This window comes from Alosa alosa, chromosome 17 (assembly GCF_017589495.1).
Source record: "Alosa alosa isolate M-15738 ecotype Scorff River chromosome 17, AALO_Geno_1.1, whole genome shotgun sequence".
Lineage (NCBI taxonomy): Eukaryota > Metazoa > Chordata > Actinopteri > Clupeiformes > Clupeidae > Alosa > Alosa alosa.
The window spans coordinates 13910876-13936376 of NC_063205.1; the positions used below are offsets into that span (position 1 = coordinate 13910876).

A 25501-nucleotide genomic window follows, 5' to 3' on the forward strand; every position below is an offset into this window, starting at 1 on the left:
TTTTAAGAGAAAAGATTGCTGCACTCTGCTCAGATGCAGCCAAATGGATTTAATGGGTTAATTAATAAGTATTATGAATTAATAATTCAATTGCAGTCTGATTATCAGAGAGTATTTTGTTTTTTTCCTTTGTTTTATAAAATCCAACAAAAAATAATCTCGTGACCTCGCATATTTGATGCTGTAAATTACGGAAAGACGGTGGGCGGGCATATATCTGGGCTGGGCTGTGCAGAGTATAGCCGTGAACTTCGCAGTGACCGCATTTAAGGAGCTGTATGTCATGTGGGAGAGAAGTCAAATGCTGGAGGAGTCGCGCCGCGTAAGTAGCCTAGTTTCATTTATAATTAAATTTAATTAATGAACTCATTAGGGTTCTCGTACGGAAATACTAAAGTTTGACAAATTTGGGATTTGCTTTGCCGGTCTGTCTGGCCAAGATGCCATTGAAGCCCATTTCCAATGTCCTTAACACACAGGCACGCAAATACAATCGCTAATCCGGCATGTAGGCTACGTCTAGGCTATTTCTTTGGAATTAAGCAAACAACTGCGTTTAAAATATTCGTTTACATGATCGCTGCACTTTTGAAACGATGTGGTAAGAGTTAATGCTGTTTCTTGTAAATCATCTGTTTGACCCATCAGGCAGTTGTGATTTTTCCTTTTATGAAGTTTCTAGGCTTATAAGTTTCATTATTAATGTTGGAAAGTACAAAAAACCCAGACTGACGCAATAACAAAGGTAGCCTAGCCTACAATAATGGCGCCAGCAGCTGTAATTATGCTACGCACTGAGCGTACATTTTTTCCACCGATTAGACTGTTCATAAAATCATTCAATATCTACAACAACTAGATTTACTACCGCATAGTGGTAGGCTACAAAATATGACCGCCGCTCAGTCCTGTACCAGTTCCGCTCCTACTCCACCCCTCAGCAAACTTTTGTGTAGGCTATTATTCCTGTGTGTGCGCGCGCACGCTTTTGTGGTTATGCATGTGTGCGTGTTTGTGTGTGTGTGGGTGAAGACGTATTATGCAGCCAAAAGAGGGAATTCCACCAGCGGAGATTTATGTCACGTTGGGACCCTATTTGTAGGCTGTGTGGTGATTTTGTCTGGACATGTCTGGACATGTGGTGATATGTCTGGACATGTGGTGATTTTATCTAGACATGCCTGGACATGATGATAATAATAATACTTGTGTGTACTGGTTTATTGAGGAAGACAACATTTACTGGAAGTCATGAGACTGGACTGTCAAAGGCTAAGAGTGGGAGTAAACAAGACAGGGCCTGGGAGAGAAAGGTGCTTACCAGAAGGGCAGAAATAGAAGGGGCTAGCAAAAGAGGAAAGGCAGGGACCTTCCAGAGAGAGGAAGAGAAACCAAAGTTGAAGTGACACATAGAACCAAATCAAAACGTACCCTGCCTGGCAACAGATTACACATAGAACCTGGACACATGTATTCTGCCTAGCAACACACATTTTTTAATGTTTATATGAGGAGGAGTTTCCACCAATATCTCAGGTCCCAAAATGTTCTGATTGGCTAAAAGGGGCCTGGTGACGTTCCTGGGGAGAGGAACGCCTCCCAGGCCCCTTGAGAGCATAAAAGAGAGAGCTCAGGCACACTCAGATCAGATCTCATCGGGGTGGCAGCTGCCACTCATCGCTCTATTGCCTGACAGTTCAGTCCTGATGCTGTTTGGATTGTATTCTCACTGCAATACTGCGAATAAAGGAATAACATTCTTCAGCATCTCTCGTCTTTGGTGGTCTCCTGCGGGTCTTTGACATCACAGTGCTTATTGGATTGAAGGTTCAGGAAGTGGTTAATTTTCCACGTCAAGCGTTTCTGAGAAAACTGCCAGAGGAAGAACACAATAACATAAAAGTACCTGACACGCAAGCAGTTGCAATATGGCAAAGACGTGAGCACATATTTTAATGCAGAAAGGGGATGTGGTTTCCACCATTGTACAACGCCCCCTGAGTGCTGATTGGCTGAGCAGCGTTTTCGTGACATCCCAAGGAGGGGCGCTCCTGGGACCACCAAAGTGTATATAAGGCAGAGCACAGCCAGCAGAGAGTCAGATCGATCTCAGTGAGGGTACCAGCTGGTAACATTGCCTTCACCCTATTGCTTGACAGCTCAGTTCAGACATTGTTTGGATTGTGTTTTCATTGCAAAACGGTGAAGAAAGGATCAACAGTCTCGAGAACTCTGTCTGTGTGGTCTCCTTCCAATACTCGATTCCAGTGCAGTGCTGATTGGTGTTTCAAGAGGTTGATTGGTTCCAGAGTGCTAGTTACTGCAAAGTCTAGGAGGATGGAATTTTCCACCACAGTAGGTCTTGTCTTTGTTCTGGGCCGAGGTTAGGGATCTTGGGCTCAAAAAGTTGGTGACCACTGCTTTAAAAGAACATCTAGTTATTTTCGTGTTATTGGTGTTATCGATAAATTCAAACTTCTTGCAACAGAGGTGTAAGCCTACAGAGGAGACCGCAGGTAAGTTGACCGTTTAAGGACTTACTTTCTAGTAGGGTTGGGCTATGTGTACAGTATAGTATGTATAGTTAACTCCAATTGCCATATGTCTAGATACATAAATACATTTATAATGTTCTACATATAATGACATCAGTATCAGTATAGTTACACCGCATATTATATATACTGTATATGGCCTGATGAAAGTGGACAGCTAAGTTATAGGGTACCTCAGTTATGTGCAAGAGCTGCTCCAGTGAAATCCGTGTAAAAAATGACAAACAGACAACCAATCTGAACATTTGCTTGTGCACCAACCAGTGGAATACATTGCCAGCCTTTGCTGGGCCTAGCAAAAAAGCTACGTAAGACTACTACCGCGGTCACTCATCTAAAATCTTCAGTAAGCATAGGTCAACCATCTCATTTCTACGTTATTACCGGCCAGGCCAACTAGAGGAGCGGCAGCAGAAAGTGTAAGGGAGGGGCTGAGATCCAGGCTACCAGAAACAACAAACCCGCAAACAACTTTATACAAATAAGGAATCCCGATTACCACTCCACTGCTGTCTGGGGCTTTTGCCAAATGCACAAAATACAAGCCTTATAGTGAAAGATGGAGGTCTTCTGATCCTATAACTCTAACAAAAGAATTCTTAAATCTTTCCTAAAACATGATGGAGAAGAATGTATTTGGCCATTCAGTTATATACACCACAGCTATATACAGCGGGGAAAATAAGTATTGAACATGTCAACATTTTTTTCAGTAAGTATACTTCCAGTGAGCCTCTTCGCATGAAATTTTCACCGGACATTAGTATTAACTTTGGTAATCCACACATATAAAAATCCAAACATTAAGAAGAGTAGAGTTATGAGTAAAAAAGTGGAATGGCACAGGGAAAAGGTATTGAACACGCTAAGAAAAAGCAGTACACAAAGGCAAGGAACAAACTAGTTAGAGAAATTATCCCTCCTATCTGTGCAAATTAATATAAGCTGGGTTAGTACATACTGGTAGGCTATAAAAAGGTGTTTTGTTACCAAGGTGTCACACAAGAAACATTTCATGATGGGTAAAAGCAAAGAGCTCTCCCAAGACCTTTGCAACCTTATTGTTGCAAAACATATCAATGGGACTGGTTACAGATGCACTTCAAAACTTCAGAATTATCCAGCAAGCAGTATTGTAGCCATTATCTGCAAGTAGAAGGAACATCACTGCATCATCAACTGGCCATGCACAGGATCTCCTTGCAAGATTTCTGATCAGGAAGTCAGAAGAGTAGCCCAAGAGCCAAGGACCACTTGGAGAAAGCTCCAGAAAGACTTGGAGGCAGCAGGTACAATTGTTACAGAGAAAATCATAGGTAATGCACTCCACCGCCATGGCCTCTATGCACGCTCATCCCGCATGACTCTATTGCTGAAGAAAAAACATGTCAAAGCTTGTTGAAAGTTTGCTACATAACATTTGGACAATCATATGAAATACTGAGAGAATGTATTCTGGTCAGGCAAGAGCAAAATTAAACTTTTCGGATGTCATACTACACACCATATTTGGAGGAGAAATGGCACTGTGTATCACCCTAAAAATACCCTACCAATAGTGAGGTTTGGAGGTGGTGGCATCATGGTGTGGGCTGTTTTTCATCTCATGATACTAGCAGACTTCATACAGTTGAAGGAATGATGAATGGAGTCATTTTGGGAGATTCTTTCCATCCACCAGGATGATGAGGATGAGACATGGCTAGACCTTCCAGTAGGACAATGATCCAAACCATTCAGCAAAGGAAGATCTCAATTGGTTTCAGAGAAATTAAATCAAGGCCCTGACTTCAATCCAATTGAACAGTTTTGGAAGTTAACTAAAGATCAGGATTCACAAGATGGACCCCTGGAATCTTCAATATTAAAGGACTATCTGTTTAAAAGAATGGGCCAAACTCACACCAGAATACTGTGACTGAATAGTTTCGTCATACAGGAAATGCCTTGAAGCCGTCATTACAAAAGGCTTTTCCACAAAGTATTTAAGAAATTTCAGCAGGTGTGTTCAATACTTTTTTTCCTGTGTGATTCCACTTTATTACACATAACTCTACCTATGGACTTTAATGTTTGGATTTTTTTATATGGGTGGATTAACTGAGTTAATACTCAGGTCTGGTGAAAATTTCATGCAAATACATTGGAAGTATACTTACTGAAAAAATTTTTTGACGTGTTCAATACTTATTTTCCCCGCTGTATTAGCTATATGTGACATCAGCAAGAATTTCATCTAGTTGTAATATTAAGAATAATTCATTAGGACTATTTTCTGCTAAAACATTAAATATTTTTAGTTCAATGTAGGTAACAGTGTGAGGAAAGGAAAAAAAAAGATAATAACAACACAATCAATAATTATTTTAATAAGACTGTAGTTTCACATCGCTTCACATGCATAATCGCTTCATTTTTGCACACCCTGGCTGACAGTCATGCATATGCATCAGTTCTTGGCTCAATTTCATTTCCAGGGAAACATTTTTATGTGTTAGCCTATGTTAAAGCAGGGTCTATAGAATTACTGCTTACACACTCCACATTACTGCTAAAGACACTGATGACACACAGGAGTAGTGATCTCAGATGTGTATATAGGAAAGAGAGTCCTGTACACCAGAGCCGACATAAAATGTAATAAAAGACTGTTCTCTGTACACTACAGGGCATCAGGATCCTTTAGGAGCTGGCCAGCTCATTTTAGGATCAGATCACACCAGACACAAGCAAGGATAAGGAACTTGATTCTGCCAGAGAGAGTCTTAGGCAAACACATACTGGACTAGTGATCTCAACTGTAACCCGAGGGCACTAGAGTAGGCACAAGACAAAAAGTTTAACTAACAGCTTGAAAATGTACTTACTTGCCTTTAACTTTGGCCCTGTCCCACTCAACCTGACATGCCCTGTCCGAATTTTTCGAACCCTGTCAGGTTAAGTTTTTTTTATTTTTACAAAATTTGAGGTCGGGAAATTTGGTCTGGCATTGCTCCATTGAAGTGCTTCTATGTCCGTATGATAATCGGCCGACCAATCAAATCGCTTTATATAAAAATACAACAGAACGGAAAACGGTGATTTAAGGCATTTGTTGAGAATGATGTTTTGGCTGTTCTTTCTACACGTCTCATGGTAGACTATTTCATTGCTCTGATTAGTTAGGTCAATCCAATTGTGTTTAGATGCATTTTTTCCCCTATATTTGAAGCAGTGTGTTTAAAGCAACCTTGAGTTTGAGAAAGGTGCTACATACTGTAAATAAAACTTCCTCAAATCACTGATTCTGCAGGTGAGGTGCATGTTAGTTTTCTTTGTCTTCAAGATGGTTGATCCTGCTGGAAATTCACTCGTGTGTTTGTGGCATGTAACTGCTGACTAGCACACTGGTCTTTAGACATGTAAATACCATTTGTTAATACGGTGTATCTGTATCAGTGGAAAAGTAATCAACAGGACAAGTGTGATCATTAATCTTGGACAAAAACTACAACCCCTATAGATTAGTGAAGCAGAAATAGCGTTGACATAAACCACAATTCTCTATTACATCATGATGTCATTTCCCCTTGATAACAACATACCATCTGCACTCGGTGAAAACAACCACATGAATGCATTGAAATTATTTGCTGATTGAAGATGTCATACAACTATTCTGATAAGCTAGATAAAACAGTGAAAGAAGGGCAGTCTGAAGTTGATGACCGCAGGATTGAGTGCATGCCCTTAAAAACTACTTGCTGGCTCATGGAAAAATTATCTGACTAAATTGTTGAATGTTCAAACGTCAAATGTTTAAGGCGAAATGGCAGAGGCAAGGACAAAGGCAGAAAGAAAGGAAAATAAAAGTGGACTGGACAAATGACAATGTATAGCTGCAATGGGTGGAGTATACACGGAAGTTAATCACTAGTGATTCTGGCACCTTGGGAGATAGAGGAATAAGGGGAATAGCATGGAGAGTTTGGTAACAGCCCCTTTAAGTGCCTGATCATGATGAGCAGCAGCGAACGCAAAGCCTGAAGCAAAGAAGCAAATACAGGTTAAACAGGCAAATTCATGCATCCCATACACAGCAGATAACGGAACAAGCGACTAATATGGACCATGAAGAAAGGTTCGAAAAGTTTGAATACTACACCCCCAAAGACCAATCTGTGACCGTGGTCAAAGGAAAGGTGGACTCCTTTGAAAGACAGTGTGAAAAAAAAACATGTGAGCAAAAATAGCATGCTGAGTGCTGGAAAGGATAGAAACAAGGTCATATTATCAGGGATGGATTACTGCACAGGCCTACCAGGCCCAGGGGCCCAAGGGGTCAGGGGGCCCTGAAGCCCAAGCCATTGCATGGAATCACTGCCTCAATATCAACAAATCAGGATGTAGGCTATGAATCTGATTGAATTAAAGTATTGGCCATCCCCAAAATGCACCAGAATACAGGAATACAGGAAATCACATCAAACAAACCCCCAACCCCCCCCTCCCACATATGCGACAATTAGTGGGGGGCCCTTAATACATCTAGGCCCAGGGGCCCGAAAGTTCATAATCCGTCCATGCATATTATAATGGTTGGATGTTGGTAGTTCACACAGGGCATTCCACTTGTGAACCTCTGGTGGGCCTGTGGAAAAGAGCGGGAAAAGATAACACCCTTCCTCCAAATTGGAAAAACTGGGAGATGTTCTTGAGTTGCCCTCATGCAGCTGACTGAGATGATACCCATGGACGAGATTGGGGAACTGGGAACCTTGGGAAGCAGAAATGGGATATTAATGACTTTGCAATAAGAAAGAGTCGGATATACAGATGTGTGCAGATATAGATGTGTGTCTAGTGTAGTGCACTGTTTTGGGAGGAGGTCTTGTGTTGACTCTTGTGTTGACTCTTTGTGCAAAATATAATGGGGATGCGCAAAAGGAAATATAAGAGTGTAAAACATAAGACTTTTTCACTTTCCTTTTAGACCTGCCAGTGCTCGGCACTCATCATGCATCCTCAGTCCTACCAAGAAACTCAACAATATCAAAACCACTACGACTGTTCTATGAACCGCAACTACTATGGGCTGTCTGTTGAAAACCCACAGCTAAATGGAAGCCAAATCCCAAGTTCCAATTTAAACCAGCATGCCAATTTCGGATCCAGTCAGCATCACCATTCTTTGCAGCATGAAACATGCTCCCCACATAGTAGTTACCATGGAAATGGATGTCATGGGACATCTTTACCCAATCAGAATCATCTGTGTCCACTTGAACATTCAGCCTCAGCCCCAACTTCGGGTCCTTGCAACAGTTTCTCTGGATGTAGCATGCCACTGGGCGGTTCTCAGAATTCCCAAATAGTACAGTCACACCAGGGAGCTGTGGTACAACCGACACACATACCCTCTTCAAGAACATCACAGGACTGGCATCCAAGGAACAGCCCACTAACCTACTTGAGACACAGTACACCCCAACTTCAACCAGAATCAACACATGGCTGGCATTTACAGAACCACTCACAAAGTAATGGGAATGGCACAGTCATGCTAAACAGAGGATTACAAATGTTAAGTGGCCAACTTCAGGCCACTGTTAAAAATCTTAATGTCAACAGATCATCTCTCCCAGCCCAGCCCCAGACATTACAGTTAGAACACCCTAGCTGTCAAGGTGTACTTCAATATCTACTTCTTTTTCCGGCTACCAATATCTGTTGCTTAAAATACCAGCTCTATGCAATTTGGCATGCCTTATGTGAAAGGCAGAATATGCAGCAGTTTTGCAAACAAGGTCATGTTCAAATGCCTGTTGTCAATAAATGCTGCCGATCATGCCTATACCAGGTTGTGCGGATCATCTCTCATAAAATGAAGACAATAATGACAATGACCCACCACAGCAAGCATCAGCAATATATTCAAATGAATGGTGTGTTGAGTACCAAAGGCCATGCATTAAAGCCGCTTGCAGATGGTGGCAAATTGAAGACATGTGAAGACGTTCCACTGAAATGTGGTGATGACCTCCCATTGCTAATTAAAGACATTCAGCCCCTTGCTGTTGAAGAAGTAACAGAAGAGGCAATAACGGCATTAGACACTGACTGTTTAGCTATGAGGAAGTTGTCAACAAATGTAAAATCATCAGAAGATGGCAGTTGTCCTAAAGATTATTTCACAGGTGGTCAAGGCACAACACACCAAGAGTTTGTACTCTACCCAAGTACGGAGTCAGCAATCTGTTCAAGCACATTGTCTGCAGTCTGCCCAAACTTAGACTCTGTGATCAACCTGTCCCCTGAGAACAAAGATACTCCCAAGAACAAAAACAATGAAGAATTAAACCAACCTGATGTTCTCTTTGATGTGCCTATAGTGACTTTCAGACTGGAAATGTTGCAAAAATTGGTGGCAAGCCTGGACCCAAAAGGAGAAGAAACAAAAAAAGATGAAAGCAGCATGAACAAGAATGAACTAGATTTTGCACCTAGTATACTTGATCTGTATTGGGATGGCAGCTATCACAACTACATTGAGGCAGAACAAGGAGGTACATTTGCAAATATATTGAAGGAAGCTGCAGAGTTTGACACAGAGGAAGACAAGAAGATATTTGATTCCATAAAGGTCGAGGATTTAAATCAGCTTCAGCAAAAGGGCCACATTCTCACAAATTGTTTTGATTTTGATTCTGCTACCAAAGTAGATATGTCATCATGGAGAAACATAAGTGATAACTCATTGGATATTGACAAAGAATTGGCAGATGGGTCATTTCCAGAAAATTGCCATGAAAAGTCACTTGAGAGAAGCTTGCTCAATAACCTCCAGAACTTGGGCAAACATTTAGGCCAGGACCTTATCAGTTCTAAACCAGAAGATCACCCATCATCAACTATTATCATTGATGACCAGTCATATGAGTCTGATCAAGACTGCTCTAAGACTTCAGATGACCCCATGTTGCCAACTAAGATAATACTGCTGCCACCAAATGAGTTAAAGCCTCTTCCAAAACAAACATACAAAGACTCTGATAGTGCGTGTGGTGTTGCAGCACCTTCAACCTGCGTTGATGTTAATTATTCTGAGATGAAGTTGGTACCAGACGATTCTGTGAACTCACAGGATCAAAATGAGGTTTTTCCTGAAGATGGTTGCAGATTGTCAGAAAATCTCTCTGAAGAGGTAGAAACACCAAACAAGGACTTTCCCAATAGCCCAGATGATTCCATACTGTCCATAAAATTGCCATCTGTGAATGAAATAAAGAAGGTGGATTTAGACAATTTGTATCGGGACCTTGTGAGTTCTCCGCAGAAAGACTCCCCCTTACCTATTATTCTTGATGAGCATTCAGCCCGTCTTAAGAGTCCAGCTGATCCCGCACTGTCAATGAAGATAACGGTGCTGTCAATGGATGAGGTAAAGGAATTGTCAGAGGAATTCTGCAAAGACTCTGATGACGGTGTACATGACTGTTGCTCTGTCTTCTCCCATCTGTCTTCTCCCATTTGTCTTGACAGTGAAGATGATGATTCTGAGGTGAACTTGGGCCCAACTTGTCAGATGACCAGAGATCTGAGTCAAACATCAAATCAAGAACTGATTGCCATACTTGATGGAGAAGAAGAAATACCGTCCTTTACCTCCATAAAAGATGTGTTAAAACAAGCCAAGACAAGCAGTAAAAAAAGAAAACAAGATGACCACTTAACAAAGACAACTGGAAAAGAGCCAACTAATCCCCTTATAGATAGAAGGAAGGGAAATGAAGTTCAGAAGCCCCAGCAACACCTGCAAAAGGAATACAATCATCCAAAACTAAGCCGTTGGTCATCCATTCATCAAAAGGTTTCCAGGAAGGACTCTGCTCATACAGCTCACCAGCCAGCAAAGCCACATGGACTGGAAACTGTTGCTAATTCATCCCCCTGTGGGATTAAAGCCAGCCATCCCATCTCTCCATCAGCACCCATTAGGAAAAGAAAGTTCAGTGAAATGAAGGAATCAAGTTCACTGGACACAGTAAAGGGTTGGGAGCCTGGAAGGCTTGGTGCAAATTATGGACTTGAAAGCAGCAGCCCCACCTGCATTCTCCAATCATTGCCCCTCAAAAAAAGAATGCGATCACTTGGTGAATTTGGGAATTCAGTAAAGTTGACAGATATCATGGTTCCCTCAAACCACTCACCCGTTAAAGGGACTAAGACATTTAGTAATTCCCAAGACACTGGTGTAGACACACAGCTAACAGACAGCAAAATTCATACAGATGAAGCTGTAGGCCTACCTACTACTTCAGAAGATATTGTTTTGAATTTGGCAGGGACTTCAAATGTTTCAGAATTACAAAAGTCTTCACGTGGGTGCAAGAAAAGGAAACCTGTAACTTTGAGACTGTTTGGAGCCCACCTTGAAGACTTAAATAGAACAACTCAGCATTATACAGATTGTGACCGTAATATACCAATTCAACTTTCCATTATGCATTCCTTGGAAAAGAACTCTATAAAGGACAAGGTCAGAAAAAGTTGGGAGGACTGTTTTGTGCCCACTCCTGGGAAATCCAAAAGACTATCAGGTCCAGAAGGTGTGTACAGAAAAAAGAATGTGCATGTAGGACCAGTAGAGCATCAGAAATCACAAGGAGCACCTGGAAAGGACAAGGAGGAGCAGCAATCATTTGCCAAGGAACACCAGTCAGAACACAGGAAACATGCCAAACACATATCTGCCAGTCTAGGCAGTTGAGGTGGAGGTGATGCAAGGGTCCAAGAAGGTATGAAACATGAGTTGCTGATGCTATGTTTGAATGCTTTCTTCATTCCTGAACATTTTAGATGCCTTGAATCTATGTTTCAAGTTTTTGTCATTCCTTAAGGGCCATTCACACCTGGAGAGATAATTATAAGAATAACGGTAACAGTATGACCGCATCAGGTGCGGTGGTAATGTAGTGGCTAAGGAACAGAGTTTTGCATGCAGTCTGAAAAGTTGTGAATTCGACTCTCAGCTGCAACTGTTGTGCCACTGCAATCAATTTGCATCTGTAAGTTGCTCTGAATAAAAGTCAAGCCATAAAAAATTAAGATACGGACAGATCAGGATGAAATGCAAAACAGCACCATCAGGAGAACATAAATGATAAATGATCCATGTTACAATGTTAATGAAGGTCTACTTCAGAGTTGGATGGTTTCTTGGCTCATGCTGCATACTTCAGTGTATGTGTATAACTTATCGAGTGAGTTTGTTATGTTCATAAATAAAATTCACCGACATTGCTGGACCACCTGCTATTCAACCGCTATTGTTTACTAGCAACAACAGCACAATAACATTGATTACAGGTCACCACACTGACAAGGCCGATACCAACTATGCAATGTTTGTTGACTTAACGCAATGGAAGTTAATTCAAGCGTGATTTATGTTTTATAGCTAAGACATATTCAGAGCCTACACCGCCTACGCAAACAGGCTAGGCTACACCGTTGTAAGCAGAATTCAATGTGTATCAGCGTGTCTGCTGATATATATTCAATATAGCTAGCTACTTTATCATTGCTGGTGTGAATGGTCCTTTTAATGAAAGGTCAAAATAAATTTAAAACATTAAAGGTAAGCTTTTTGTCTGATATCTGAAAGAACATATTGGGATCTGAAAACAACTGATTTTCTTTTTTCCCTCTGTCACCAGATATTGCAGATAAGATGACCTAAAATGACTATGTTGTGTTTATCATTGTTGTGTACAGCACTCCATTGATTTCTAAAGTAAAGTGGCTGGTACAACACTGTTGCAATGTCAAGTTAAGGATTTGAACCCAAGCCAACCAATTGTTCAGGCATTGTTAATTAACTCTTTAATTTTGTGTTTAATTTTGCATTTTACTGAAATAAGTAACAAACAAATAGAGCATATGGACATACAAAAAACTGTATTTGAATCTTAGTATGATGTATTACTCCTCTGTTATAGCAAATGTGGATATTATGAAACAGTTTTGGTCAGTGATTATGATACAGCTATACATTAATATACACTAACCAAAACCTTGTTGCTGTTGTGCTTCTCGGCAACCATGCTGCTATATTTTGCTGTGTAACCACATTCCCAGATAGCAAGAGGTTGGCGGACCACTGTTGGCCCACTGGGGGAAGATCTATTGGTCCACTGGCATTTTGCTCATTGGTTTTCTGGCAGTCCGCTGGCGGGTTGCCTACCTATGCCCCAGTATTTTGCCAGTATTGGTCTAAAATCTTTTTCATGTATTCAGTTATAATGAATCCATCATTTTAACAACATTTCATGTAATGTCTTAATATTCATAAAAAGTTACATTTAAAGAGATGGTCGCCCCCTCATTGGTCCAGCGTGGGAAGTCACACTAGTTTTGCGGTGATTTTCCACATAAATATTTTGTACATAACTCTACATTTGATATTGTTTTCAAACTAATTCTTGCATTCCAATGATAATGCTATATTTCATGCATGCATTTACTGTATGCTAAAATGCTGAAGTTTTGTGCAAAAATGTAAGCTAGCTGTCACACACAACCCGATATTCATGTGACATTTCCAGTAGGCATATTTGTATGTATATTGTTGTCAGCAACAAATATGAAAGATGACATAGGGAGGGAAAGTAATCTCATCGCCACCTACTGGTTGCGTTCCTAGAGTTGAGCGGAGTGGATGGGATTTGTTTTTGGAAAAAATATATCTTGGTCAACATTGGGAACTTAGTTTAACTTAGTTAAATACACATCTACAATTGTGAAAACCAATTTACAAGTTACAAATATGATTTTTTTTTATTTGTAGATATCAAAACACACATGCAAATCAAGAAATATTTGTGGATTCGCCTCTGCCCATATACAAATATTATTGAGACAAATTTAGCTCCATAAAAGTAGGCTACACGTTCCGCATTCTGTGCATTGCACCGTTGCCTCTGCATGGGTTGTAGCCTACCGTGTGAGTGAGTTCTCCCCTCCCAAAAAGAGTTGGTTGGGTCCATATAGCCTGTCTTTTCCAAAAAAAAATTCTCAGATACGGATAGCCGGGCCGGTGTTACATGGCAACTGGCTCCCATGTTAACTGGCTGCATTGATGACGTTTCATGATTTGATGACGAGTCTTTGACAGATGTGGCCGCGTGCAGATTTGTCACTTTCTGATACACTAGAGACGCACACAAATATGCATGACATGTTTAAAAGTCAAAATTGTATGTAGTACTACATGCACTGGACCATGAATATGCCACCCAAAAAACACCTAAATAGCATAAATTAACTCCAAGTGGGTATCGAACCACGAATAAATTGACTGACTTACTTACTTGGTAATCCGACCTTTATCCACTTGCGCCACGAACCAGCTGACAGCTCTCTCAGAAATTGACTTTAGTTGTATGATTAAAAGAAGGCAGCTAACGTTATTATAATTGTAACAAGTTAACATAGCTGTTCATGTTATCTGGCTACCATGTTATCATGCTACCGTTGCCCAAGCCATTTAGTAGGCCTTCAAAGTATCGTGGTTAAGTTTTACAAACGTTCCACTGAGGTTAGGCTGTGGCCACCCCTACCTGAAGTGTCTGTAGAGCCACATGAATGTCAGCAAATAAATCAAATAAAAATGTGTTGCCTAATTGTGTATTTTGACAGGGAGAGTCAAAACTCTTAGGCTTATAGGCTATTAACGTTAATGTTGCTGACATGTAAACATGGGTTTGATGTTTTTTTTTTTTATATATTTTGTTTCCTAAAATGCAAGTTAGTGCTTCTCCTGTGGCGCAACGGGTTAAAGCTTCCACATTGCTTTTTCACGCAGTCGACATGGGTTCAATCCTCCCGCACACACGTTTTTTATTTATTTTTTTTTATTATTTTTAGACCAGCAACGCTTCCTCAATTTAGGCTACACATACTAGGTGGCCACAGAGAGCCTGACCAACAGTCAGTGAAATGTTTGAAAACTTAACCATGATACTTTGAAGACCTACTGTACTGGCTTGGGCAACTGCTGTAGCAAGACAACACCATCAGCCGTGTTAACTTGCTACAATCATCAGCTGACTTCTTCTAATTGTATAGACTAAGTCAAGTAAATTTCAATGTAGCTTATCAGCTATTTTGTGGCGCAAGTATGTAGATGAATGGTTATCATGTAAGCAGTTTCATTTAGGAAGCAGGTTCGATACCCACGTGGAGTCATTAGGCTGTTTAGGTATGTATTTTTTTGGTGGCATATTCATGGTCCAGTGCATATAGCGTACTACAGACAATTTTGACATTTAAATATGTCATGCATATTTGTATTTTACCGTCTCCAGTTTCCATCAGAAAATGACAAATGTGCAAGCGGCCACATCTGTCAAAGAAACGTCATCACTCGTGAAACGTCACCAACGCAGCCAGTTAACATGGGTGCCAGTTGCCATGTAACACCGCCCTACAGTAGCCATAAGCGTCAGGAAGGATGGATGGTAGAAAGAGGCCAGGAGGGACTGAAACGGCCAGGTAGATGCTGCTAAATGTGCCAAGCTTCTAGATTAGGCCTACAGACAAAAGTGGCAACTGGTAAAAAGAGATAGCCTATAGGCAATGATTATTAGCAGTTATTGGGCTAATATTGGACGTTTGCAACGTTGTCAAGCTATTTGCAAGCAACATATTACATTTCTTAAAATATTAGCCTTTTGTATCCGATTCATAGACTTTGCAGTATGCAAATATTCATAACAAAACTGAAGTTTGATCTGTGTAGGCCTATGCTGTAAAAAGCCTCTGAGCAGCAGATCAACCAGTCAACCACTGAAAATGATGAGCCCGAAATTAGTGATGAGGAGGCCATGACTATAGGGACAAGTAGAGAGGATAAATTAAAGTTATTTCATGTAAGAAAGAGCCAAATATGTATGCTACATGATGAACCTATATGCCTTGTTTGCTTAGAAGAGGGTGTAGTAAAGGAGTAGGCTAAATCACCAAACAACAATATAGCCTACCCATGCAAAAAACATGTAGCCTAAACATTAGTTCAATATGCCTCTTTGTGGAAGCGTGGAATAGGCTACATTTCAAAGGCTTTCTTTCTTTCTGTCTTTCTTTCTTTCTGTTTAAAATGTCTTATTAATTATATATTTTAGTATTTGTTAAATTCTGTTTGTTGTCTGTCTTGGTGTCATGAGTACGCCGCATCCGGCATCTTTTGTCTTGTGTGGCATTTGTTATTTTGTAAATTTGTTAGGCCTAGGCTGTCTTGGTGTCACGGGCTTGTTGTGACTACTCCATCCAGCATATATTCTCTTATGTGTAAATGTCTTGTGAGTGCTGATTATCATTATATTTTATTACTGTGCTTTACTGTATTTACTCAAAAAAAGTGACCTTGGGTGCTTTGAAAGGCAATGTAACAAATAAAATGTAGTATTATTATTATTATTATTATTATTATTATTATTATTATTATTATTATTATTACTTTTATTTTACATTTGCCCAAACTCTCACTTTCTTGCGAAAGTCATATGCATTGCTAGCCTATGTGTCTATTTTATCTTGCTGACATATACCTCAGTAATTAGGATATTTTTTTTCCATACATTGGCCTACACATATAGTTAATTTACTTACAATGAAACCTGACAAAAGTGATGTACAGTGGATAACTAAAGATAAAGTCTAAGACAAATAGTACTGAAAAACACACTGGACCAACAGGGGCGGAGCCAGACATTTGAAACATTGAGGGCTTAGCCCAGTGTCACACACAGGAAGACCAGGGGGGTCCGGGGGCATGCCCCCCCCCCCCGGCAGAACATTTTGAAATATAACCCCTTAAATAATGACTTCTAGTGAATTCTATGTAAACTAATGGACACGTAGAGACTTTAAAAATGTGAGACTCAAGGTATATCTAACTGCCACTTTGGGTCTTTCAAGAGGGGTCTATAGGCATATATCCTATTTGATCAGCATGCACTTAGTTAATTAAGCGTTTTTTATGAGTTATGGTTTGTATATTATAGGATAGTATACTATGTTGAGATAACCCTGATGGGATGTGACGTGGAAAATTAACCACTTCCTGAACCTCCAATCCAATTAGCCTGTCCCCTTCTATTTCTGCTCTTCTGGTAAGTCCATACCTGTCAACATTTAACTTTCCAAAAACTATATTTAATACGTTTCATACACGTGTGTCACCAATGGACTATATATTTATTCATGATGCGCCCTTCTCAGCTCGTCTTAGCGGCAAGGCAAGTGGCAAATAGTAGGAACAAACTCAGCGGAGAAAGATATCAGTAGATACTTCTGATTTGTATAGTGTTTTGTTCACTTGGATTTTGGAAATGTTACAGAGAAATATGTTAGCCCTTCTGCCTCCAGACCATATAGTTGCATCATTGGTCCTCTTGTATCAGACAAAAGATGATGACTGGCTAACCACTTTAAACTACTTTAGCAAAGTCCTTGGCTGCATGTTGTGAGCAACAGGCAAACGCAAGATACAATTGCAGTCCAATGAGATGCAACTTTATTCTCTGCGATCATGGCAATGTTAGACGATGTCGTTGGTGGAACAAATATAAGTTCGCCAACCTTGACTTGCCTTGTCTCCTTCAGCTGCGACGTGTACCGATGTATGAACAAGACAGTAGGCTATAAATAAATATCAGCTAATATCAGTTACAGCTGACAATAATGACAGATCTTTACTTAATGCTATTGAGTTTATTAGATATGGGTCCATACGTTTATCTACTTATATTGACGAGATGAAGCCGTAGGCTATGTGCTCTGCTCAGCTCAAATCTACGCGCTACAGGCGATTGTCACATAGAATAGTCTATAGAACTGGAATGTCAAATCAACAATATGACCGTGGCGGTGTTTGCGAATAAGCCCTATTATAAAAAGCTACAATAATGATGATTAGTTTCTGTATTAATGCATTACATTGCACATTTGTCAAACAAATTTGAGTGTGCACAGTGACATACCCCATAGTCCTCATTGAAAACACACAAACACTTACAGCATGTTGAGGGCAGCAGCCATGGCTTCCAGACATAGTCAAGTAGCATATTGTAGTAGCGGGACAGACCGACTTTGCCCTGGTCTGTTGATGAAGCCCACTACAGTCATAACAACAAACAGACACATGAAAAAAGTGGATAAACTAAACACAGTAAATTTATGTTTTACCCCCCCCTCCCCCTACTCCATTTCACCAATTGCCCTGTTACTCATCCTCCTTACACAGGGGGGTGCAAGCGGTCATCGCTCTATCGCGATATCCGCTCCAGGCACTCCAGGACCACGGACAGCTACCTTGCCAAACACGCACTTCTCCCATACATTCTAGTCTAGCTGAAGCAATCATATAGAAGGGCGAACTAGTGAACAGACACAAATACATGCACACATATTATAATGTTATTTGCTATTCTACGTGTGTGTGTGTGTGTGTGTGTGTGTGTGTGTGTGTGTCTGTCTGTCTGTCTCTACCTGGTGAGTGAACTCTCTTGCGGGATTGGAACTTCTTTTGTATGGAAGTGGCACACATTTGGAATATTCCAGAATGCACTCAGTGTTCTCAGGGAAGCAGTCCTCACAACTCGCTGCCTGCAAACAGGGAACAGAGGGAAATTAAGATTAATAAATTGCACAATACACATAACATGAAAAGACCATCACTGAAGCACTACTGCCCTCACATGCATCTTAAATGAACACATGCCTTGGCACAAGTCAGGTACAACCAAATAAGGGCTATGAAATGAAGAAAATTTTGCCTAATGCTACCCATACATCAGAATACTTTGACAAGATTTGGGAAAGATTGGCGTTTTTTAACTAATGCCCCCCATTCAAGCTTTACTCAAAAGACTACAATCTTTCAATAATCTTACCCAAATCTGGTCAAGTCTTCTGGTGTAAGGATGGCTTAAAATAACACTATAGGTTACCCTTCACAAACTAAAAATCCCTTGACTTGTCTACATATTGAGGTAGGTCAACAACCTGTTCACATAGACTCTATATATACAGTCTATGAGATAACTAGTGGATATGACAAGAAAAAATAAGTTGTACCAATTGTGTCATTGGTTTTCACAACTAAAATCCAAATATATAAGTTATCTGAACAACAGAGTTAAATTTAAGTCTACTTGGCTAAATATTACAAGTTAACATAACTAAAAGGGAAAATATTTTTTACAGTGTGATTTTTAACTAAACATTATACTTGCATGTATCTGTGTCTGTGTGTGCATGCTGATTTATCAGAAATAATCCATTTATCATAGGAATGTTGTTTGTGCAACCGTTATGCAACATGTACTGGAAGTTATGAGACTGAACCGTCAAAAGCCAAGAGTGGAGTAAACAAGACGGGGCCTGGGAGAGAAAGGTACTTTCCAGAAGGGCATAAACAGAGAGGGCTAACAGAAGAAGAGATGCAGGGACTTTCCGGAGGAGAAGTGAAATCAGGTGACACATAGAACCAAACAAACACATACCCTGCCTGGCAACAGATTACACATAGACCTTGGCAACATATATTCTGCCTAGCAACTCATATTTTTTAATATGGGGTTTTCCACCAATGTCTCAGTCCCAAAACATTCTGATTGGCTAAAAGGGTCCTGGTGACGCTCCTGGAGAGAGAGGTGCATCTCAGGCTCTGAGAAGCATAAAAGGCAGAGCATAATTATCTTTGGCATAGGCACACTCAGATCAGATCTCATCAAGGCAGCTGCAACTCATCATCCTATTGTCTGACAGTTCAGTCTAGACTTTGTTTGGATTGTATTCTCACTGCAATATGGTGAATAAAGGATCAACAGTCTTCAGCTCATCGTGGTGGTCTCCTGCGATATGACAATAGAGTGCTAATTGGATTGGAGAGGTTCAGGAAGTGGTTAATTTTCCACGTCAAGGGACAGAAGAAGCAGCGCATATGTGTGGCTCATGTGACATGTAGGTCTACATGATCTACCTACTATCACTTCACCATTTGACACTACTACTCTACATGGAGACATATCTCATGTTATAAACCAAGAAATAATTTCAGAAATTATTATGTTTTGTGCATATGGGTTAGCAGGCTACAATAAATTGCCTAACAGACAGCAGCCTAATTTCGAGGTATCACTAGCTACCTATTAAATAAATGTAAAGGAACTGTAAGTTCAAATTCAAAAACGTTTGAAGTCTACCCAAACATATGCAAAGGGAATATAAATAAATTGTGTTGCATATAGCCAGCTTAATTAATGTCAATTTAAAGATTATGATTAGCAGTTTTATGGTTTTCCATTGATAGTTACAGGAAGACTCGTTGTTGTTTAAACTATTGTTGCTTCTAGCCCACGTTACCTCCAGTTTCACTTGCTGGGACGCACACATTGCATGAGCGCTCATAAGCGTTCTATTTGAGTTCTACATGCTGGAAATCTTAGTTCTCAGATGTAGGCTATAACTCAAATGTGTCTTGACGCCGCCGTTTATAAGATCAAAATAAGATTTTTTTTTTCAGTCGGCGGTTCCATACAATTGAATCTTGCTGCAAATTATCAGACGTGTGAAGCACCGGGCATAACTTAATTTCGCGGCTACATGGACCAGTAAGTAGGTTAATTGTTGAGGAGGCCCATAGTTTGAGAAAAGCTGCAGATCATAGACAGAGAAAGCATAATGCTCTGTAGCCAAAGGTCTTTCTGCAGAAACAACAAGTGCCGCGCGCACCCCCGCTTTCACTTTGACTCTCTGCATTTCCACATTGTGACAAAAACTGTCAGTCAGACAATGAATTTTGCTTTACTAAATTAGCCTAATGCAGTAACAATTAGCATTTAAATTCTACCTGAAATTTGCTCACTGCAGACGTTATAAGCAGACCCAGCAACACAGCCTTGAAAGACGCACACTTTGAATTTGATCAGAGCGGCTCTGGTTCTTCACTGTCTAACTTGATGTGATTGGCTGGATGACCGTTAAATCAAACCAACAGACCTATTTGTCTCTCTGTGTGTGCATTATGGTAGATCGGTCAACTCTTTACGGGAGCGTTTATTTCCATATTTTACTTTCATTTTAATATGACAAAAAGTGTGGGGGATAGAATCGTGTTCCAGCAAAAGTGTGTACGTTATAACACCCACATCCCCCACGCTTGCTACGCGCCTAAGGGGGATTGTGGTAGTTTTAGTCAAGTATGATACTCATGTGTGCTGGTTTACCAGAAATGATCCATTTATTATAAGAGTATTGGTTATGCAACTGTTATGCAACATTTCCTGTAAGTCATGAGACTGAACTGTCGAAAGGCTGAGAGTGAAATTAAAAGGGACAAAAGTGAAAGTAGAACCAGACAGGGTTTGGAGGAAATGGAGAGGTTTACAGGAAAGAGAGGTGGAACCAAAGGTGGAGCTACAAATAGAACCTAGCACACATAATACACATAGGATAGGTTTCCACCAATAGCTCAAGTCCAAAAACATTCTGATTGGCTGATGACGCTCCTGAAGAGGGAGGCGCGTTTCAAGCCCCGAGAAGCATAAATCGCGGAGCGCAGGCACACTCACATCAGATGTCATGTCAGAGTGACAGCTGCAACTCATCACTGACAGTTCAGTATAGACATTGTTTGGATTGTATTCTCACTGTAATACGGTGAATAAAGGATCAACGGTCTTTCAGCATCTTTCGTCTTGGTGGTCTCTTTCGGGTCTTTGACATCAGATTGCTAATTAGATTAGAGTTCAGGAAGTGGTTAATTTTCCACATCAGGATTTCCATTTTTCACAGGAAACTGAGCTCTCCTGAGGTCATCTGTTTCCCGTGGGCGTGGAATGGACACCCAAAGAAGGAACGCAGTCGTGATTTCAAAAACTGAAAAGAAAGAAAAAACTCTTCATTGAAGGTTTGACCATGATATCAATCGATTGAATAATTGAAAACGCAAGTTGCTAGCCTAGTCTACTTAACGTGTTGGTTTGTTGTGGTGCAGATATAACGTTTTCCAAACAAAGTCTAATTTGTCTGCCTTAATTGTTTGCACCTGCGAGTTGTGAGGGAAAATAACCCCACTGAAGATAAGCATGCGTTCTGACTGAGACTCCTGAACAAAAAAGGAAGAGGGACGTTTAAGTAGGTGGGTTTCCAGCTAACTCTGGTTTTAACAGAAACTAGACTTAATGCTCTGCTGACTAGAAGATGTTAGCCTCCAACCTTTTGAAACAAACAAACCCTCGCCCCTTTTTGCAAGGGCAATCCTCCTAAATAATAGTCCTATGTGATTTTTACATTTCAATTATCAATATTCTGTAGGCCTATACGCCTTTATATAGGCTATTAAACAACTGTATTTTCATCTGATTCTTGAATAGGCCTACTTAAATATCAATATGCAACACTACCAACATGTTTCTTCATTTCAATTTGATTTAATTTCCATGGGGAATCTAATCTATATTTTTAAATGAAAAAGCAATCTTTTTGTGCTTCTGACTTCAGTGGACAATTCGGTTGTAAAATTTCAATAGCAATCACCAAAACCACCCTAAGACGCCTCTTCTAGATATTGCACATCTGAAATCTCTCCATGATTAAGATAAAAAAGATTTTGTTTTTCGCCAGGTAATGCACAGTCCATCAGACGATTTTCAGCGCTATACCAGTAGGCTATGGAGGAGAAAGGGCCCGTGAGATAAAGCAATTGTTTTTCAGTCCTTGAACAATCATGCACGAACCGTAGCCTATGGGACGAACATGGAATAGCCACAGAACTTTTGCAAAGTTATGCTTCCATTGGCTACACCAGATGAGCAAGCTTTTTTTCTGTTACTGTCTATGCGTGTGAGCAACGTATATGCGCTCCGCTTCCGTTGTTGTTTAAAGATTGAATGGGATGTTTAATGGCTTCTACATACCTGACGCACCCGACCGGTAGCGCGACAATGTGACGTCAAAATGACGTAGATCTCTCTGGCGCGCCAGGGTTTTGGCCGTGTAGCACACGGTAGCGCACCACTCATTTTTTTTCAGACGAGCGCGACAAGGCGGAAACCGGAAGATGGACTAGTTCGAGGGCAAGCGAGTTGCAGTGTTTTGTTACAGTCGTGAATTTTTAATAGTTTGCTGGGTAAGTTAACAAAGTTACCAGTGAGTTGCAACACATGGAATTAAGAGGAAAGAATAGAAACGATTTATTTTCAAACAAAGGATATCTATTAAGGCCTGAACAAAATCTCTTTCCACTTCAGGAAATTACACAAACTCAGCCAGCTGCTAGCTAGCTAGCCAGCTAACTAAACTGTTTAAATATTAAAATTTCCCTCAGGATGACTAAAGTACCTATCTATATATCCATCTATCTATCTATCTACCTGTGCACACACCTTGGAAACTACATGATAATGATGATGGTAGTTGTGAATAGTAGCAACCAAAGTCTGAAGTACCATCACAGAGGCTAGCTACTGGTGTTTCTTACTGCAGCTTCTTCTGCTGTGTAAGTAGTTAATGTTAGTCTTTTCACAACAGCGACACCTCTGTTCAGGAGAATATTGCAACTAGTGTTGCGACCACCAGCGCGAGTATAAATGGTTACGGCGCTTCTGTGACGTCACATTGTCGCGCTACTGGACGGGTGCGTCGAGTATGTGGGACGTTTAACGGTACCGATCCACTTGCACGACACTTCATTTTGTCGTGCCGCATTCCACTCTAGTCCTATGGGTGACGTCAAGCGACTTTAACGCGCCCGCAAAGCATTCCGGGAAGGCAGCGATTTGAAAATATGTCGCGCGTCAAAAAGCTGGGCGAAGCCAGAGAATGTCTAATAAGGGGAGAACTGCCACTCTCGGAAAATTTCCGGTTTCTGAACTAGTTGCAGTTCCTTCTGTGGTTTCACATGAGGGTGCTCGTCCACGAGTGCAGAATGCATGGAGGTCTATGTAGCTGTACCCCTCAAAATCTACTTTTCTCGGGATATAATTTTTTTTCAAGTAATTTGAGTATTGTATTCGAAAGGCGAGGCAAAGAAAATACACTTGGTTGACTATTATATTTTTTGAAGTCACTTAATTGTTCTTAAAAGCCTTTCAAATGTGTCAGACGTCATTCATTAGCACAATGCTAGCGTGTTATGTGCAACAACGACCCAACCTGTAAGAAATCAAAAGGACATAAGTACTCGTTCATTCAACTTTTGACCTATAACCCATATTGAAGTTATACAAACTACAATCAAATCTGAGATTTGTCAACGACAATCAGGTGAAAGAGACAATTTTAGCCGTCTAGCTCCATTGACTCCCATTCATTCTGCACTCATGGCGATCGCCCCCAGTGGAACTCTGGTGGAACGGCATCCAAAATTCAGTACAATGGGACTTAATACGGAGTGGCAAGGCTCTCTGTAGACGGGCTCTGGCGAAGCCCATCTTTATGCAAATGAATCCGTTGAACCCGAGGCGACTCTAATGAAAGGACGAGGTTGTAGGTCCTTTGTTCTACCACAACGGTGCCTGTGAAACTTTGGTTCCGCTTACAAGACAAATAATGTTTTAACGATCTCTTCCACGACCACCTAGTAGTCCATAAAACAAACGAAACTAGAATTTGGATGAATATATTGACTGTTGGTGTTTCTGGTGAGGATTTGAGATTGCATTGAGTAGTTTAAATAAAACAAGATTTCCAAATGGCTTGCATAGTTTGTTTAGGCTATTAATGTGTTGTATACTGTTAAGTACATGCCTAAAATTGTGGTCCATTTGTGGAAAAACACTTAAGATAATGCTAAAACGAACTGAGTATGAGCTGGTAACTGACATTTTAAACAAAACGCCCACACACGACTGAACGTGGGGAGGCAGCGCGACATCTATGCGACACGACAAAATGAAGTGTCGTGCAAGTGGATCGGTACTGTAACAGGCTCCTACACACAGTTGAGTGCGCTGCAGTGCTGGAGACGCATCCCATTCACTTTGCATGGACTCATATCATCTGTTGCCGAAATGAATTGTAGGTCCGTTGCGTCGTTTCTCCCGCTGCTCGCGTTGAGAAGTTCAGCTGTTGCTGCACCGACAGACGGCACCGGCCAATCAAGCCAATCTACGGACGGCACCAACCAATCACATTACGGTTTTACTTCAAGTCATTTGCATAGCTACCGTCGGGAACACCCACTGGAATGCGCTGACGGAACGCAGCTGTGTGTGGGAGCCGTAAAGCACCCACCTCCTTCATTTAGCGAATTCACGATTGATGCACGTTAGTCATAGCCTACCGTTTACTAGTTAGCCTACAAACTCCTGTGCTGCGCGTCGGGAGTTCTTTGCATCCGCCTCGTCCATTAATTGTGAATAACGGGACACCTCGGCGGACGTTATCCCTTAGACCTACATAGTAGTCCTAAATTATGCGATAGCGAACGTCAAAAAGTCTAGTTGCTGCTTTTTGACGGACTGTCAGAAAAGACTACAGGCACCCAGGGTCAGCCGTAATTTAATCAGACCTGAACTAAATCGCTTCCTGAGCTTACAATTACGTGCCTTTTAGGCTCACAGAAGTGTAGTTTATAGCCTACATATGGACACAAATTGCATGCTTAAATAGCCTAAGAACTATTTTAAAACTGTTTTGTTAAACTATTAAACCATAACACTTGCCATCACGCATGCACCTCTTCCTCTCCCTATCCCTCTCTCGTGCACTCACACACACGATGGCAAAGCATCCTCTTTGTGACAGGTCTCTTACAAGCACATAGCCCATTGTGTATGCCTATGGAAATAATTGCTATCAGTCAGCTCTTGGATTAACATGATACACAGGATTTACACTTGAGATGCAAGTTGATAGACAATTGTGTATCAAAAGAAGAAAGAAAAGTTAGCATAATT

The 25501-nt window shown here is 40.7% G+C and overlaps 1 protein-coding gene across 5 annotated transcripts in view; it reads left to right on the plus strand.

Moving 5' to 3' along the window:
• Positions 1-242: 242 nt before the first annotated feature.
• Positions 243-25501, plus strand: part of LOC125310583 — a 29797-nt gene continuing 4538 nt past the window's right edge. Inside the window, exons 1-2 of one of the 5 annotated variants that reach the window (XM_048268143.1) lie at positions 244-322; positions 21396-21510. Coding sequence is in view for 1 of the 5 variants with exons in the window: in XM_048268142.1 (XP_048124099.1) it covers positions 279-322 (44 nt within the window). In the remaining 4 variants the exon portion in view is untranslated. Of the gene's footprint in view, positions 323-18895; positions 19074-21395; positions 21511-21531; positions 21742-22707; positions 22732-25501 lie in introns of those variants that run through there. The other 4 variants (XM_048268142.1, XM_048268145.1, XM_048268144.1 and 1 more) reach the window with 4 other exon arrangements.